Source organism: Varroa destructor, unplaced genomic scaffold, assembly GCF_002443255.2.
Source record: "Varroa destructor unplaced genomic scaffold, Vdes_3.0 BEIS01000004.1, whole genome shotgun sequence".
Lineage (NCBI taxonomy): Eukaryota > Metazoa > Arthropoda > Arachnida > Mesostigmata > Varroidae > Varroa > Varroa destructor.
This window is the reverse complement of record NW_019211457.1, coordinates 26,761,249-26,778,620: the sequence shown is the minus strand read 5'-3', so window position 1 is coordinate 26,778,620 and position 17,372 is coordinate 26,761,249. Positions and strand designations below refer to the sequence as shown.

Genomic DNA, 17,372 nt, shown 5'->3' with positions numbered 1-17,372 from the left:
CTTGCGTTCGCTGTCTTCGGTCGCTTTTATCGGACCCTAATGTGACTACCCTTTTAAACACCGATTTTACCAGAAATGTTGGATCGAGGACGAGAAAAGTAATTTCATGAACCGCATGAACGCTAGTAGTTTTTTCGTCGTAAACGTCGCTTCTTCAGTCCTAGCCGCTCTGCCGGACACGTATAGACACCTACAGGCACAAACACAGATTTCTCAAGGCATAGGCTAGCCAAAATCCAACTAAGCATGTACCATACCATTGATAACGATAACCCCTGGTACCCCCTGGTCCGCGTGCCTGCGCCCTGGAGTGGGCGGGATTTGTCTGCTGTTTCGTTTAATTTTCTTGCCATCTCGTCTGCTGACGATCAAGCCAGAACCGCCTGTGTGGGTAATTACGCGTTGAGGCTCTCTTCGTTCTCCGTCCCATATTCATTGGTCTTGGTAAATTGGAGGCGAACGGGCACTCATGGTCTCTGGTCTACGATTGGCGCTAGCGGGAGTCTTTAACCGCAGTTCTGTATCGATAGCGGCCGGTAGCGGCGCAGGTCGTCAACGTCCTGTTATCTGCGACCTTAAGGAGAGGAAAAGAGGGAAGGCCGAGTGTAGTCTTATATCTCAAAGAACAACACAACGGTTGGAAGCGAGTATTAGAATAGGAAGGCACGAGGCTAAAAAAGGGTAGGGAATGCCTCTAATGACTTAGTCGTCATAGATATTAGAAGAAAAGTATTGTGGAACCAACCCGGATAAGTAAAGGAATGCGATTTGCCAGCTGTTGTGAGAAAATCCCCATATGCGGCGTTAGTCCGACATGTTACAAGTTGTTTAACAATAGTCTGTTCGGTTTTCCCTGCTAACGATATATGTTTTGTTTTTGATATATTGTTGTATATCTGGTTATTTATATTATCAATATAATTTAGCGTGTTTTCTGACCTTGATTGTGCCCATCTCGTTTGATAACATGAGTGGGAAATATAGAAAAGGACTAGAAAAGGAGTCTCATACAAAGAGATATAAAAAGAGGTCGCATACGCTACAACTGGAAAACGATGAACTATCGTTTTCACCGATGCTTTGGTCATTCGAAGAAACATATATGCGATTAGCTTACTTTTGGTTAATCCTTTGTAGTCCGTATACCTCAGAAGTTCAAGTTTAAGTCCGACCGTAAAAGCCACGTATATTGTTAAAAAATTGAAGCGACTTCAGATTATTTTATTGCGCATCTACACGACTTTTATCATTTTATTATGCGTAATAAAATGATAAGAGAAAAAGATTTGACCACAATCACATGGAAAACTGTTAAGACCGCTGCCGATGGTTTGTGGCAACTAGTGGAAGCCGACAGACGTATTAGCCTGCACTATTATATTCGACTATAATAATAATAAGCTTCCACGTCAGGGGAATTGTTTTAGTAATCTTATAATATGGCCCTTCGCCCTTTACTACCATGTGTCCCATTGCTTACCTCGGCTGGGGGTTTGTATCAGAATCGAGTTCATATATAAAACGTAGAATAATTTGTTCCGTACATCAGTAATTATTTCGAATTTCTATTCTATATTTAGGTATATTAATGTCCATTGAAAAAGTTCTTTTAAGGCAATGTTTTCTTCGCGGTTTGCGAAGTGACAGTTTTTTTGCCAAAATAAGTTTGTGTTAAATTAAAGAGGGCAAATCTTCTGTGAAAATGAGCATTTTATATTGGCTGTGCGAACAGGACTAGCATGAGTTTACATCGTAAAACGCTCACATTGATAAAAAACTTTAACCATATGATGCTTGAGTATTACGCACCCTATGAACGGGCTGAGTATGTATTTTTATCGAAAAATATAAAACGACGACGCAGACAATATTTTATCATAGATTAATGCGCAACCTATTTTCTAAACGACATCATGGAAATTACTACATGACCTACACATATTCTCACTAATTATACGGCGTTCCGCACGGTCTGGCCGATCTTTTCAACGCCGAGTATTTTCTTGTTTTTTCTGTTACAGGCGTTGCATATTCCGTTGGCTCTGAAGTATCGATGTCCCTCATCATCAACGTGGAAACTAGCCGTTGCTTCTCTCTTAAGTGCGCTCCATGTCGGACTGCCAATTGCCCATTCTAATCGTGTGTATTTGAGCAAAACGTCCCGTTGCCTCAATAGGGGCAAATGGGAAGTATTCCATTATTGTATAGATAGATGGTTATTTCAATTCGTGTATTGCTTTCGACTTCCCATCGCGTGTCCCACTTCGGTGATGCCGGTGATTGAAACGTTATAGATTTCGCGGGCGTGCAGTAATTTTCCGTTGAGTAACTTGTGTTCTTCACATAAGTTAGTTATACAAAAGGCAGCCATTATTTATTACAGACGTTTGCGTGCATTTTGAAGAGACAACTGAGTGATTTGGGTCAGGCCATATACAAGCGACGGTTGATAGGATAGCCATATGGCGCAATTGTCGTTAGATTTTTGTCGTTTTTTTTTTTTTTTTTTGGTGGCTAGCACTAATCGCTGGCATCTAGTCGCTTGCTACAGGGTCTTCAAGCAAACTACCACGGCCGTCCGTGGTTGTAGTGTTAGATCAACATTAACAGTCGAATCGTTATATTAGAAAAGGAGAAAAGGTCACTTTTGAGATCACGAAATGATCCTCAGCTTAAGAAACACGAGCGATGGCTTTTATGAAAAATGCAAACAAATAAACTTAAATAGGTACTGCTGATTACTTCAAACTTACTATGATTTGTTTCAAGAGATTTAGAGGACATAACAGAAATAACTGTGAATACCGTATGTACATATTACAGAAAAACGTTTGAAGAGAGTCCTTATTTTTTTTTTTTAGAGAAATCCTTTGACGAAGGATATGTATTCGTTTAGCCTTTTTATTACTATTCAGAAAACGAAAAGCAATAAGAGTAGGAGTAAGCTAAACGTTCATACCTTGTGCATTTTACAATTTCTCAATAACTGTTCAGGGAACGCCTATTTTTGCAACTAACTTTCTTCTTCTTTGTTACCATTATTTTCCGGTCTTACGCGGTCAGCGGCTATGTTCGAGGAAATGTGGGCAGATCTGGCTATAACTCTAGAAGAGTTTTTATTCTCCGACAGTGTCCCACCGCCAAATCAAAGCCTTGAAGAGCAACAGAATGACGAGTCACTAGACACGAGAGTACGTGTGACCCTTTCAGGAGCCTTTGAAGGGTGTTTTTCATGTCTTTTTATTGTCTCTTAAGATCAGCTTTAACAATTTTTTTCAACTACAATTAAAAAGGATAGTTTGCTATTCGATGTATCGACATGATATGCTGTACAGGTAATTCCACGGCTTTGAATTGAGCATTTCTCATTTTTGTTAAATCATACCACACGACTTTGCATGACAAATCCAAAGCTAGACTTTACGCAGAGTTGCTATGCAAATGTCGTTCGGGCTTAGTGGGTAGTTTTGTCGCTGTAGATTAGTATTAAATAGTACTGGTTGTACCAGTAGACACCATTAATGTACGAAAATAAAGCAGTGTACGAAAGTTGACCGCGTTTCTTAATTCAGCCTCCGGAGTACGTATGAAAGGCGTGTGTGATACGAATAGGCCGGTTACCGAACAGCGTCTATCTTCAGCCGACCAATTGCTTCTGCCCTTGAGATGTGTAAAGAATTGGCGCTCAGCCGACGTCTTAACAGACCGAGGTCGTGGGTTAAATCCGTTGCGCTGGCTTATCCCTACGACGACTCGAAAACAGCTGGTTGTTAGACGACGTCCAATGTAGACGTGCTTAGATGCTCTTGGTTTTAGGTCAAACAAACCTTTATGGGGTAAAAATAAGCCCAATTATTGAAAGGACGAACAATAATAAAGACGGACCAGCAGTAATACCTAAATGAGATAGTGACTCGCGCGACAAATTATGGCCAATGAACCCATTTGAGATATTGATGATTGCATTGTTTGTTCATCTGTCTGTCCATCGATGTAATACAATGTCCAGGTAATTCAACTGATTCGTGAATGCATCCTTCCTCATGCCGGCAAGATGCCGAAGATCTTCGTTCTACGCGTAGTCGCATTACTGAATAAAGGCTCAATACATTCCGCTACATCGAGCGCGCCTGTCGGTAAGTTCGTTGGTTCAGCTCTTCTGAGCGATGAGAGCCTTCTGTTATGAACGGTTTTCAAATATGAATTCCCTTTTAGCTAGCTATAGTGTATATGTTGCTTTCATGGGAAATGTACCTTTCGACTGGCCACAAAATGTAAGCTATTGTGAAACGGCAATACACAATTTGAGCTTTGGTGCCAGTAAACATCCCTATGTACGACGATTTAGAATCTGCACCATGTCGTGACCGTTTTAAATGACGCACTAACGATAACCCACCCGTGGTTTTTCGTGCCCTCAGGATCAATCTATATAGAAGACATAAGCAAAAGTTAGTCAGGTTCTAGCTAAAGCTCCACTGACTTTTCCGACTAAGGCATATATCAAATCACACATAAAACGCTCTCATTCAAGAAAAATCAATCAGAAAAAAACAACGCGATCTTTTCACTCAGTTTACCTGCCCCTTACCTTTAGAAGCTTACTCGACCCAGTGGATAAAACTGCACAGACCCTATTACGGCATTAGCGCTGTATACAAGACCACGTTTACATACAGAATACATCGTTATAAGATCTTGTCGTTTGGCCGGCAAGCCAACCAAATGTCCATTACATTAATAGCTGATTATGTTCAATTTGAGGTGTGATTTTCAACTTCTTCCGCAAAACTTGTCAAGAACATTTGACTTACCACTGTTGCCACATGGGATCCTAAGATGTGACGTTATCCTTAATATTATCATTACTATCGCTACACTGTGTTAATTATTGATTAGAAACTATGCATGGTCATAAAGTATAGGAAGTACAGAGCCTTTTGTTATTCTGAATTTCTCTCTGTCTGCCTTCTTCCGATCTTCCTGTTATCCTTTGTCGCCGCCCCTCTGGCTCGTGCATTTGTCCTTGTGTTATTGTTTCGTTACCTGTTGATCTGCATTTTTTCTCCGTCTCCCGTCTCGGTTTCCCCCTTTCTCTTTTTGTCGCTACCTATCCCTGTGTCGCCTCTGTTGTCATAATGCGACAGTGGGGGCCGTTCCGGAGCGCAACTCGGCAGCAGGCTCGGGGGTGGCTGCTAACCTTGCCGGGTCCACAAGAGCGCACAGTGCCTATTGCACGGTACAGACCACCGGCGAGGCTCTCGCGGTTGCCCCTGGGTCCGCGCAATCACCGAGCTTGACGGTGCTGGCGTCCGGCCAGATCGCCAAGCCGATCTCGACCCCGATCAACCAGCTCAACAACTCAAGCTCATGGCCCCCTGCCGCTGTTGTTTCTCTTTCTTCTATGTCTCGCCCCGCCCTTGCAGACGTTGAATCGAGTCGTAAGCTCCGTGAAGAGTTTGCGAAGGCCTGCTTCGAAACTCTGCTGCAGTTCTCGTTTCTCGAAGGCAATGCGGTCACCCTACAGCCGGAGACGAACCTTAGCCTTACTGATGGACCGATGTCAAGCTCAGCCCAAGCAGGCGCAATGCCCCAGCAGAACGCAGGTGTCGTATCGAAGTTGGCTATCACGTCGCTGCTGCATAGGTTCGTACTGTGCTTGTGTATGTACCTTCTAATTAGGTTTAGTGACAATTTAATCATTAAAAAATATAAACATCACAGAAATCGTTAGGTTTAAGTACATTTTCAATTAATTGGATTAATGCAGTCTTTTTGAGATGCACAATCTATGTAGGTGAATAGATTATGCCTGTTGGTTATGAGGATAAAACTCGCCGCCGGAAGTGGATGACTCCGTACATAAATTTATCAACAGTAATAATAAGACTCCCGTTTTAGAACCTTATAGCGGTAAGCTTGTTGATTTTATGTATTTTAAACGCTCCGTAATAATACTAGCGTCTTCAGTTTTCCCGTCGCTCATTAGCTTCTTGTTTTCAACATTGTCTTTATTCGGGCACCTCATTCACAGGTTTGAGGAGGTGATTTCGTCCTATGTGGAAGACGAACGATTGTCAGGAAAATGCCCGTTACCACGCCACCGGATGTCCGAGATCTCGTTTGTACTCAAGGCTATTGCGACTCTCATCGCTTCGCTAAAGAAAGCTCCGCGAACCAGCGTTGACCCTTCCGTCTGGAAACAGTTGATCGCACTCTACCCCAGCCTCGTCAAATGCACGACGTCATCTTCCCCACAAGTCTGCCGCTCGCTTCGAGAGTCATTGCACGAATATGCTGATCTTCTCAGTCCGCCCAGCTAAACCTGCGTTCGAACCAGTGAACAGGTGCAAGAAGATAAACGCCCACTCCTAAGCCTTTGCACGACCATGCGCTTCCTTAGGGATGAGATGGCAAACGTGCGAAAGAGGTTCCAGAGGCAGTACACAAATGTAGGAAACGGCCTATATAGCGTACGAAACATATATGTTTCGTACACATATATATATATATACACGAAGAAAAACTGTTAGGTATAATGCTATGAGGTTTGATAACAATCGATCATGAACGATTTGATAATGATTAGGAAACGGAGATAACCACTGCGAAGCAACACAATCTGTTAGAGATAAACATTATATTAATGTAATGGAACCAATTTTACCTGAGCGAAGGATACAATACACATAGACCCACTCACATGTGTATGTAGCGCATGTGTTATGCTTGCTCGTTAGACAGAAAGTGAAATCATTAGTGGCTACAGGTTCAGATGTTGGGGAGTTTGTAGGAAAAAGGACGCAAAGAGTTTTCGTTAAAGGATGCAAAATGTCCGCTTAGGGTGCTAACGTTCTTAATGCTTGCATAGATAGATCGCGAGACAATAAAAAATAAGGAAGAACAAGAGTTACCACTGCGCAGGCGGCATGAAACAATAATAAGTCTCCAGCCTGTTACTAAGCTCATAGTGCTGTAAACCATTCTTCTGACTACGGCCGAACGTTTTGTTTAATGTATGATAACAAACACGCTGTAGAAGAGAATAGAACACGAGCGATGAGTGCGAAAAAAAGAATAACGACGTAGACATAGACGATGCCTCTTATATTTACTGTTATTGTATTGTATAAGCATGACGCTTTAAAGAGCATCTCTAAATCACACGTAGAGGTTTATCGAGGCTTGACCCATTCTTGATTTACCTTCAGGCTGAGTTTTTGGTCTCTCTGTGATTCCACCTCATTCTAGAACGCTATATGATGACGACGGAAAGCATACGTATATATATATAATGATAAAAATATATGATTATAAAAAGCGCCTCGATAATGCTAGATATTGCAGGGAAAGGCTGAAATTTTATGCGATAAAAGGCCCTTTCTCTCAGGACACTACGTTTGTCAGGGCATGAATATGCTTCGCGATGAGCCCCAAAAGCTTCTGCTAACTGTCTTCGACTGTGCGTCGCAATGCTATTACAAATATATAAATTTATATACGTATATATATATATATATATATATGCGGGCAGACCAGTTTTATGTGATAGAGTTAGCATAAATAAGTTAACACACACACACATATATATATATTGCGAGCATTAAATCACCTTCGATCAACAGTTGTACTACTTTTAGCTAATGAAGATTGTCGGACCTTGTTGACGGTCCTCAAAAGGCGTGCCGTCGAAACAATACACACAAACACGTACTAAGAAAAATGACTGTGAATATTTCAATAAATTGGTAGTTAACCTGTATTCGGTGGAAAATATTTTTCTTCCTGTAGGAACGCGTTGTAGGTCGTTAGAGACTACTAGTGCATACCACCTTTTTTTTTTTTTTACATAATCTACTTTTCTTCGATGAAGTTAAATTTTTTTAGGCTAATTTTATGGCATGCCGAGTTTCTTTTTGCTCATAAAATAAAATATCCGCTTGCGTACTTATTAAAGTTGTTTCTAATAGGCGAGCCTTACCTAATATATTAACTTTAATCCTCCAATACTCGTATGTCATGTGTATGGCTAAATATAATTTACTTTCCAGGCAGTGATATATATATGATAAGGCATAAGTCTGTCGAGAGTTTGACAATCCTAATTTTATACATATATTGTAATATATGTATAATTAGGACGTATGTATGTATATATATATATATATATACATACAAATGTATTTAATTACAAAATGAGCACACGCAGTAGATTTTTTCAAGTTGACATTTATACCCTCTAATTTTATTTCCGTTTATGTATTTCTTTACATTGGTGTGGCGGTTCTTAAGGGTGGTTTTCCATTAATTCATCCTGTCATTTATTTACGTCCCATGATTAGCCACGTAACACTTTTCGGTCGATCTTTAGCTCACTTCAGTTCTATGTGGGGTCCACGTTAAATTTTTTGTCGGTTTTTCTAAATATCCGTTAGATCTATTCATTATTATCATCGGTGTCATGTGTTGAACTCCGTGCTTCCTTTCCCTGTACGTCTGTTTGCCAGGTGGTCAACGAGGCTCATCGCTGGCAATTACTTCGCAAAATTTCCACATTTCTTAAGTTTTTTTTTTTGCATTTTTTTTTTGTTCTGCTTCTATTTTTTTGCACACAGCGGTTAACCACTTCTTAACCATGATCAAGCAGAATATTACATTTGATTTCTGTTTGCCCGCTTTTGTTTTCATTTTGCACAATATATTATTCGACATCATCGACAACATTGTCATATATATATAAATAGTAATAATTGTCCACTTTATCTTCATGTTGTTGTATGTTTATGTTGTTTTCTATCTTCCACTTAATAATAGTTACAATAACAAAGTAGTAAAAACGGAACAGGAAAACACGTTGTTTCTAAACATATTTTTTTTCTGCCGTTACTTTCTGCTTTCGTGTGGCCTGACTTCGTTTCGTCTATTTTACCTAACTATCATCATCTTATCTACTAAGATTTAGTTCTCATAGCCGCTAAGCCTTTTTGCTTCAGCTGCTGCTGCTGCTGCTGCTACATCTGCAAGTAGTTTTCAATGTTTCAATCATTGCGAGCCGTTCGTAACAGCAGTAGCATTTGTTTGTGTTGGGGGACTTTTGTTTTAGTGACCCAGCCAACTCACCCCCCCCCCCCCCCCCCCCCAGGACAACACCCTCGCAGCATAAGCCACCGGTCGACGAAAACATCTGGTGGTAGGATTTTTTTTCCGTTAAGCTGTTTCATGTTACTGCCTTCCTCTTACATTTTTCATTGCAGTTTCAGGAAGACACACTCAATTCGTATAAATAATCCCTCATGTATATATATATATCAATGTTATGACTACTTTGTCATTGCTACAGCTGTCGTTATATAATGATGTTCTTGGTGTCTGTATTACCCGCTACCTCATTCTTAATGACATCGGCTTAATTCCATCAATTATAATAATAATAATAATTAACATATTTACTATATTCAATACCATTATCGTCAAACTATCAACCACCAGAATGATAAAACCCGTTAATATAATGGAAAGCTTCTTACGAGGTCCAACTTCCTATGGTTTTGTTATATCTGCAGCATACCAGCATCTCTGTCTGGCTTAAGTTCCTCATTCCGCTGGAATATTTGCGTTACGATGGCTTCCGTAGATTTTTTACGGTGAGTGCGTTTATTCTATTTGTATTTCCGACTGTTATATTCTTGGCTCATAAAATATTATTCAGTAATCTAGAAATTATTTTGTAGTTGTAATATTTTTGTTAATATTCATTTGTTATTATTCAACGTTGACCATCAGCCATCGCTCACAAACAAAAATCATGGACGCTACGAGATTTACCGAGGGGCTTCGGGGAGGCAGAAGAGATTAAGGTACGGTGAAAATCCCATTCCTATTCTCTATAAGAAAGAACAGACCAGCTAATAATACTGTGATCGTATTTGGTTGGTCGCAATCTGTCGTTTGCTGGGAATTAATCAGCTGTTGTACGATCAGCGTGTATTCACAATAAAGTATATAGTAAAGCGTATAATTCAACCGGGTAGGATATTCGGCGACACCTTGTGCCGCCGCTATTCGCGCTAGTTGTTTTGACGCAGGGCATTCAGTTTTACCAAAACAAACTGTGTCGGTAAATGCTAGATGAAACAGCTTCTTACTCACAAAGGAAAAGAGGTATATAAAATATAGGCCTAAGATAGTAACATATCGGTATTTGGTACTGAACTAATTTCGATGTGTCTGTAATGTAATCAACGCCTCTTTGGTCAGTTGATGTCGTTACTCCGTCTATATTTAAAGGTTACTGCTTTTTATTGATTTCACACGTATCACAACGATCGTACTGCGGGGGTACTTTTATGAAGACTTCTTCCTGTAAAGATTTGCCTCTGTCTATATATATATATATCATTGTCGATAAAAAATCATGTGGAGGCGTCTATGGAAGTACAGGTCTAATAAAAACCCCAGTTGCTCGTTGGTAGTAGAGTCCTGGAAGCGGGAATATGGCTGATGGTGTAATGCTTGTTAGTCGACATGTCAGGTATCACAAACGAAACAAGTTTACGGAGATTTTATCGTAGATCTGTATCGGTCATTCCGTCCCTATGACGTTATACGGTAGTGCACTGGTTGGTTTCACGAAGGCTTTACTCGTTGGGGCTCATACACTAAACGGGCATTCCTTAGGACTATATTTTTTGTGCCATATGTCTTGTTTACAAAGTATTACAGCTGAATGACCTATTCAAGCAGAACTATATAGAACCAACTTGTACTGCAAGATTTTTTTTACTTGGCCAAAAGGCCAGATTTAAAATCGCTCGGCCATACCAAACACAGATCCCCGTTGTTATCTCCTAGTATCATTTCAAAAGGCGGTCCAAGTCTTCGACGGTGCTTGACTTAAGATCCCTTTCCGCTAATCCTTTGCGGAAAGGCAGGACAATGTGCCGTCGAAGCCCCGAAAAAAGTACCCGCCTGTTGTCGCCTATTGTTATTACCCTTGTAATCATATCTACATGTATAAGCAACAAACGTGTTACGTCAAAACCCACTTAAACTATTTGTTTAAAAATAGCTAAACAAAGCAAATGAGTCGTTCAGCGATTCTCTATCCCAAGCACATCTTCATGGTCTTCACCGGGAATCCTGATCCATCGCTATTTTCAGCTTCCGATCTATGTGATCAATAAGTCGTACAGTCTACAATGTACCTCCGAGTATTTTTCATAGGCCAGGGGTTGTTCCATACGCCACGTAAATTTAGTACGCAATTCGAAATTCTCGTTTTCGACAACATGGGTCCATAAAGCGGAAGTAATAAATTCGAATTTCCAGGGGAATTGTCTTCCCAAGCCTTTTTCTTCCGCACAAATCAAGTTATTTAATGCGCAAACTGCTAAGGTAACTACACAAACTTTGGCCTATGATAAACGTGCCTGGCCTGTGAAATGTACGTCGTTTATGCTAATTACCCAAAGCATTAGCCACACCGTTTGGCGCTTATTTCGACTAACGACTTTTGCTCGCCCTTAGGAGCACTTAATCCCCTTGATCTGCTGCTCTCTACCGGTTGTTAGATAGCTCTACGTTGATGCCCATCTCGGTGTCTGTATATGGGTATGTGAGTGCATTGCATCCGATTAACGATATTATCATTATTGTTATTATGTTTCTATCGATTATATTGAGATAGAGTTATTTTTTTGTTGCTGTCGTCGAAATTGAATCAGCGGCCCTACTTTTGTTTACTGTCATTATAATTATTATTACCATGTATCTTATCCTGTTCGCAGGTAGGCAGCTGGGGCTCGTGAGTTGTGTGGCAGTCTGGCCCAATCTAAGCTACGTTGAAGCGATTCGACCATACTCAATACACGGAACTGTACGGAGGGTAGAGCTTGTGAGCGTTAGTTACTCTATTTGATAGTAGTTGTATCAGCAAAACTGCTATACAACAAAGGTCGTCTTACAATAATAATAACAACAATAATAACGGCATTAGCAAAATAGTGAGACTGTTTACAAGGGACAATTTCAGTTTTTTTTTTTTTTTGCAATAGTAGTGGCGCGTCTATCTAGCAGTTAAACTGCAAAATATAGATTCAATTTAGAAAGGAACGAAGATTTTTTAATTCTTTGAACTCAACTCGACTTGCCATGCCTTGTCGTCTCTTCCTGACTATTTGGGATTAATCCTTCCGTTCCGGTGTACAATGCACGCCAGATGTGAACTTTATCAACGACTGTGAAAACAGAGGTCCAATCGAAAAATATGGTTTTTGACGTTGTCGTGCTCTCTGTTCCGCATGGCTGGTCGTTGCGTTTTTAGTAACAGCACAAACATACTTTTCATTTGGTGGCTGACAATGCACTTTTACCACCAACATATCATAGCCTCAATATACCTACTCCGTGGAAATTTCTCTTCATTGATCACCCGTTACTTGCGATGGGCTCTAGCAAATGGTAATCATAACTATGTATATAGTCTGGGGTATGTTCGTGCCTGTTTAGTAGAGAAAAGCGAACTCATTATGGTGCCATTCCTTTATGAGTGATAAAGGTGGGTAGGGCTTACACAGTAGGGCTGTCTACGAACGTATATCATGCCAATTAAAAATATTCGTCCGTTTCTGCCGGACCGAAATACTACGCTCTAATGGAAATACTTCGGCTGGTGAAATGGGCCCCGTCTACCGCCACGTTAGGAAAATGGAACTAGAACACCCGTAGCGTTCATATGTATTGTCCTTTTATAATATGCTGTGTTAGTATAGGATTCAAGGAGATTTTGGGATGTGTCTCAGGTATTTATGGCTCCTGGGTCTGTTTTGCTATGGGTACAGAATAAAGTGTGTTTGTATGTACAAGTTACAATAATAATAACTTATCATATTAATAGCAGTTCTCGTAATTGTTGTAATTATCCATAATATATATATGGGAGTAGATGGTTTTTGCTGTAGTAGAGTTTAGGGGGCGGCACTTGAAGATAATCATTTAATCAGTTGCTCATCCTAACATTCCTAACCTTCAACAGTGTCGAATCATTTTCATCCGCATCAATAATTCAGGCCTTGTCTTTTGGCGATACGAGGTTTCCTTTGCTCGATTGAAGTTTAATGGAAAACCTTGTGTTTCGAGATTGAATCTCAACCTCAATGTGATCTCACGTGGTTGTTGGTCCTTCGGTGTTTGCTCGTTCTCGATCACTCCCTCCGCAATTTCACATGGTCTGACCGTCTCACATCATTATTGAAATTACGTACTGATAGTTACCCGGGAAGAAAATCATTTGGCAAGGGAACTTCTTTATACTTGGATTCTCTACGTCTGACCTCCACCTTGCGATGCTGCGTCCTCAACAACCACCGCTTCAACATCAGTCCGCAACTTTGCCATTTTAAGAATTATCATATAGTAGATCTTCAAGTAGCGCAGAATAGCAGTATAGTCATGACATAATTATTGAGGCCTTATCACCGCTGGCATCTCTATAGCAATAAAGCGAAATAACTCGATGAGAGTATCGTTACGATAAATGATAATATCTATTCTTGTGATTGGCAAACTATTATATATGTATATGGAAGGTAGTTCTTCGCTGCTGGGGTTGTAGTTGCTCTTCATGCTAGGCCATGCTGCTATCTTCATGATGAAGCCCGAATTCTGAAATGAACGAGGAAATATTTCAGAGTTACTCAGTTACAGAACATCAGTGCAGTGTTTTGTTAAAAATGGACTTCTACCTAGGTAAAAACGTAGCTGGATGTGTGTGCGCAATTTAATTCAAAATCAAATGGCTTGAATTACTTTAGAATTGTTATCAATTATCGAATTGGTGTTTATCCTCCACACCGGGTATGGGTTGAAACATATATTTATTTAATTATTCGGTTCAAAGCGAATGTTTATTTTGCTTAGCTGTTAATAATTAGCCACTGTTACTTACATTATCGTTCAGGGTAGCATCGGTACGGTACCTGCTATTTCTCAACCAGCAGCGTTTTTCTCAAGATCCAGAAGAGTTCTAATAGGGTTCTGCTATAGTCGTCATAATTAACCTTGTCGTTTCGTCTACACCAATTTTTGCATCGTCATCTATTTTCCTATATAGATGTCTTTATATGTAGCCGTACTTAGGTGCGGGTATATATTTGCTGTCATGTTGATCGTCGCCCTGAATGCCGCCCCGAACTCTGTGCGTGGTACCTGAGTGATTAGTCCACGTACTCTGTTTAGGTTTTTCAGTTTCACTTTGCTTTGCCATGGGCTCGATCCTGGTGGACGGTGCCCTTCGAGGACCAGCCCCTAATCGGGATCAGACTCTTCCTGACAAGCACAACGCTGTTGGGGTCTCTCTCAGATCCGGCGGAGCTCGCCTTAACAGTCGACGCAGTGGAGGCCACGCTGGATGCAGTCGAGGCATTCCTCTTGGCTGTCGTAGCACTAAAACCTCGTTGAGGACTACAATTAGATCATTCGAATAGAAAAAAACCAAGTTTGACACAAAAAAAAGCAATTTATGGACTGATAATAGCGGACGCAAACATTGGACTATAGTTTATGCAAAATGAACATAAGGAATCAAAATTAACGAAAAAGTGCTCACCGTATCCTCTCTAGAATTTGTTACTAATTTTTAAATAAGGTGACTGACTACATATGGGCTTATATTTGATCTATGTTAGACATTGACAACGTATTTCCATGAAGGAAAACATCATAACCGGACGTTTTTCATACCGAATAACCAGTGACTTCATTATATCGCCACACACAAAAAGTTTTTTTCCAAGTCAAGATTATGCTTAAACTTATGGATTCAGCGTCCATAAATAGAACGCGTAATTAGTAACTAGATAAACTGCTTTACGAGTAAGTTTGATTTGAGCGTTGATGGTCACTGCACATACCTGCTTTGAGTCTTCTGTGCAGGCAAATGTCGGGCTGCAGGTTGAGAATGGCGGTTACTTCGAAGATTATCCGCCTGATGCACTCGAGGATTGCTAGCTGCACCTGCAGCGCCTGTGGTTGAAGGCACCGTTGTTGCCGTGATCGGCTGTTGATGTTGGCGGTTCGGCAGCGCCAGCCCACTCATCTTTTCCCATTGGTTCCTCAGCTGGCGGAACTTCTGCGTGTCCTTCTTCGGCGGCTCGGGCTCCTTCTTCACAGCCGCCGGGTACGATACCGGCCGCGCGCGTCCCTGTAGAGCAGCAGAAAGTTCGGTCTTGGCTCGTCGGATTGAGTCCCTCTTTGAGGGCCGTGTAGATCCGCAAGCAATGAGCAATGAATCGGGACCAGGACTTGGCTGTCTTGTAGAAGCAACTGGTTCACATGCCGGGGAAGATTCTAAAGTGGTGCCAGCTGCAGACGCTAGGGTGGTAACACCTTTCAACATTCCAGGTGGCAACCTCGGAAAGCTCAAGGGTGTTGCCGGACGGGAGGATCGCAGGCGACCAGTGGATACGCTGCGCGTCTCCTGACCAGTGCACCCAGACCGAGAGGTTTCGACCAAAACACCGAAACATAATGGGCGCGTCAGAGTATCGGCCAAAAGCCACGGTGGCAGGCACGGTGGCGATGGCCGTCAGGAGACAGGTGCATGTATACAACAGCAGGCAAAAACAGGAACATGCGGACGAAGCCAGCACGGGGCAAGAACGTACACAATCGCACCAACAACAGCAACATTGACAACAAGAAGAGTAAAAAACCAAAGCGCGAAAACTTAGCAGGATGCAAAACAAGTGTACAGCAGAGAGTGGATAACGGAAGTATTTACGTGACGAAAATTCGGAAACAAACAGGAAATATCGCACTGCGAATTGAATAAGTAGTAAACATCACTGGGGTTGTTTGCTGTGCTAAGATACTCAGAAAACGTACATAGGTCATTATTTATCCAGACACCTAGCGTTATGTAAAAAAGGACCTAATAACAGAAAGAATGTAGGCGTGTATAATAATGGCCCTTGTACAAAATGTAAGGGAGACATAAAAGAGGGTCGATTACATGCTACACACTCTGTTTTAAAAACTTTCATATGGACCTTATTCGTTGTTCAGATATTTCCTCGATATGATGCGATGCAAAACACACAGTCGATTGTACTCTACTGAACTACATATATTAACTTCTTCAGAAAACTACAATATCTAGCCACAACAAACAGAACGGTCAACTTATAGTCAGCAATTCGCACGCGGATTCCGATGTTAGAGAACATCAAGTAAACCTACTTTTGTTCCTTGCTGATGGGGTCGAAGCTTGGCCGCCATGTTGAGGTTGAAAGCGAAGGGCAGCTCGCTGAGGACCCGCAGGTTGGACACAAGCTCCTCCTGCAGGAAGAAGAACGAATAGTGGGACAACAGTGGCAAGAACGCCGAGGTTTGATAGTGCTTATGCTGTACGGATGCCGTGGCCAGCAATAGCGTGATCCAGGCGTCGAGACAGCCGAGGTTGACGAGACCGAGCGCAAAGCAGCGGAACTTCGCGCCTTCATCCAATGCCGCGTTCACCGAATGGATGTAGTCGAGTAACTCACGAACTTCTTTACGGCCCTCCTTAGTCTGTACCATGGACTCGACCAGGTGCCATTTGGAGTTTGGCAAAGGGCCGAACAGTCCGCGCACATGGGGGAGCAAGCCGTCTTCGAGTAGACGCTCGAGAGCAGGCAGTAGACCACGCGAGACCTCACGTCCCGCCTCACTGTCATCGGATAATAGCTGCATCTTGGCATCGCGTTCTTTGTCCCTTCCGTAAGCGTCAACCACCTGGCGTATCGCTGTGTAGATAGAATCGAGTAGGTGTCGCTTCGCAGTAACAAGTTCGTGCTGCGAATGCGTTAGCGGCGAAACAAAGCCTGATGGAGAGAGGCCCTGAGGAGTGTGTTCCCTAAAAGGCATGCCCATGGCAATTCCGGCAAAACCGCGCGAGCCCCCGCTTGCTATACTGCCAGGAGTGGGCGTCATACAGTCTTGCAGGTTCAAAGCGAAATTGCGACATCCACATGTCGCGGGCGTCCGATGGTCGCTACTCAGTCCTTTACAGAGATTGTCACTAAAGCTCACGGCCTTTTTGGTGCCACGGCAGCAGCAGTTGCTACTGGAGCTACTGAAACGGATAGGCAATAAAAGGGTTCAACCTTTTAATAGTAAATGGAGTCGAGTCCCCTATTTTCATGATCTCATCTCATGCAGAATACGGACATCGTTAAATGCTCAGTTCAAACATTTGAGAAGCAACTGTTCAATTACCTTCCAAAAAGTTACGTAGAGTTGCTATAAAACGCTTTTGCAAGATCAGATATTTAAGGCAGCCGGAAATATAGCAAACATTCAGACAACATGATATGTGCTTCTGATTCTACCATTTT

The 17,372-nt window shown here is 41.7% G+C and overlaps 2 protein-coding genes across 10 annotated transcripts in view; one reads left to right on the top strand and one right to left on the bottom strand.

Annotated features, from left to right (window-relative positions):
- mon2 (Mon2 homolog, regulator of endosome-to-Golgi trafficking) overlaps positions 1–7,762 on the top strand; it is an 85,422-nt gene extending 77,660 nt beyond the window's left edge. For 6 of the 9 annotated variants that reach the window (XM_086988737.1, XM_022805063.2, XM_022805061.2 and 3 more), the window contains 5 exons: positions 2,022–2,139; positions 3,064–3,191; positions 4,010–4,136; positions 5,148–5,646; positions 6,035–7,762. In XM_086988737.1, the coding sequence (XP_086844863.1) occupies positions 2,022–2,139; positions 3,064–3,191; positions 4,010–4,136; positions 5,148–5,646; positions 6,035–6,323 (1,161 nt within the window). In that variant the 3' untranslated portion in view covers positions 6,324–7,762. Of the gene's footprint in view, positions 1–2,021; positions 2,140–3,063; positions 3,192–4,009; positions 4,137–5,147; positions 5,647–6,034 lie in introns of those variants that run through there. The other 3 variants (XM_022805067.2, XM_086988741.1, XR_015327474.1) reach the window with 2 other exon arrangements.
- Positions 7,763–8,211: 449 nt separating this feature from the next.
- The window catches only part of LOC111250310 (uncharacterized), a 44,084-nt gene continuing 34,923 nt past the window's right edge, over positions 8,212–17,372 (bottom strand). Inside the window, exons 7-10 of the mRNA XM_086988742.1 lie at positions 16,237–17,110; positions 14,910–15,475; positions 13,946–14,460; positions 8,212–13,662 (exon numbers count right to left, since the gene is read on the bottom strand). Coding sequence (XP_086844868.1) covers positions 14,247–14,460; positions 14,910–15,475; positions 16,237–17,110 — 1,654 coding nt within the window. The 3' untranslated portion in view covers positions 8,212–13,662; positions 13,946–14,246. The remainder of the gene's footprint in view (positions 13,663–13,945; positions 14,461–14,909; positions 15,476–16,236; positions 17,111–17,372) is intronic.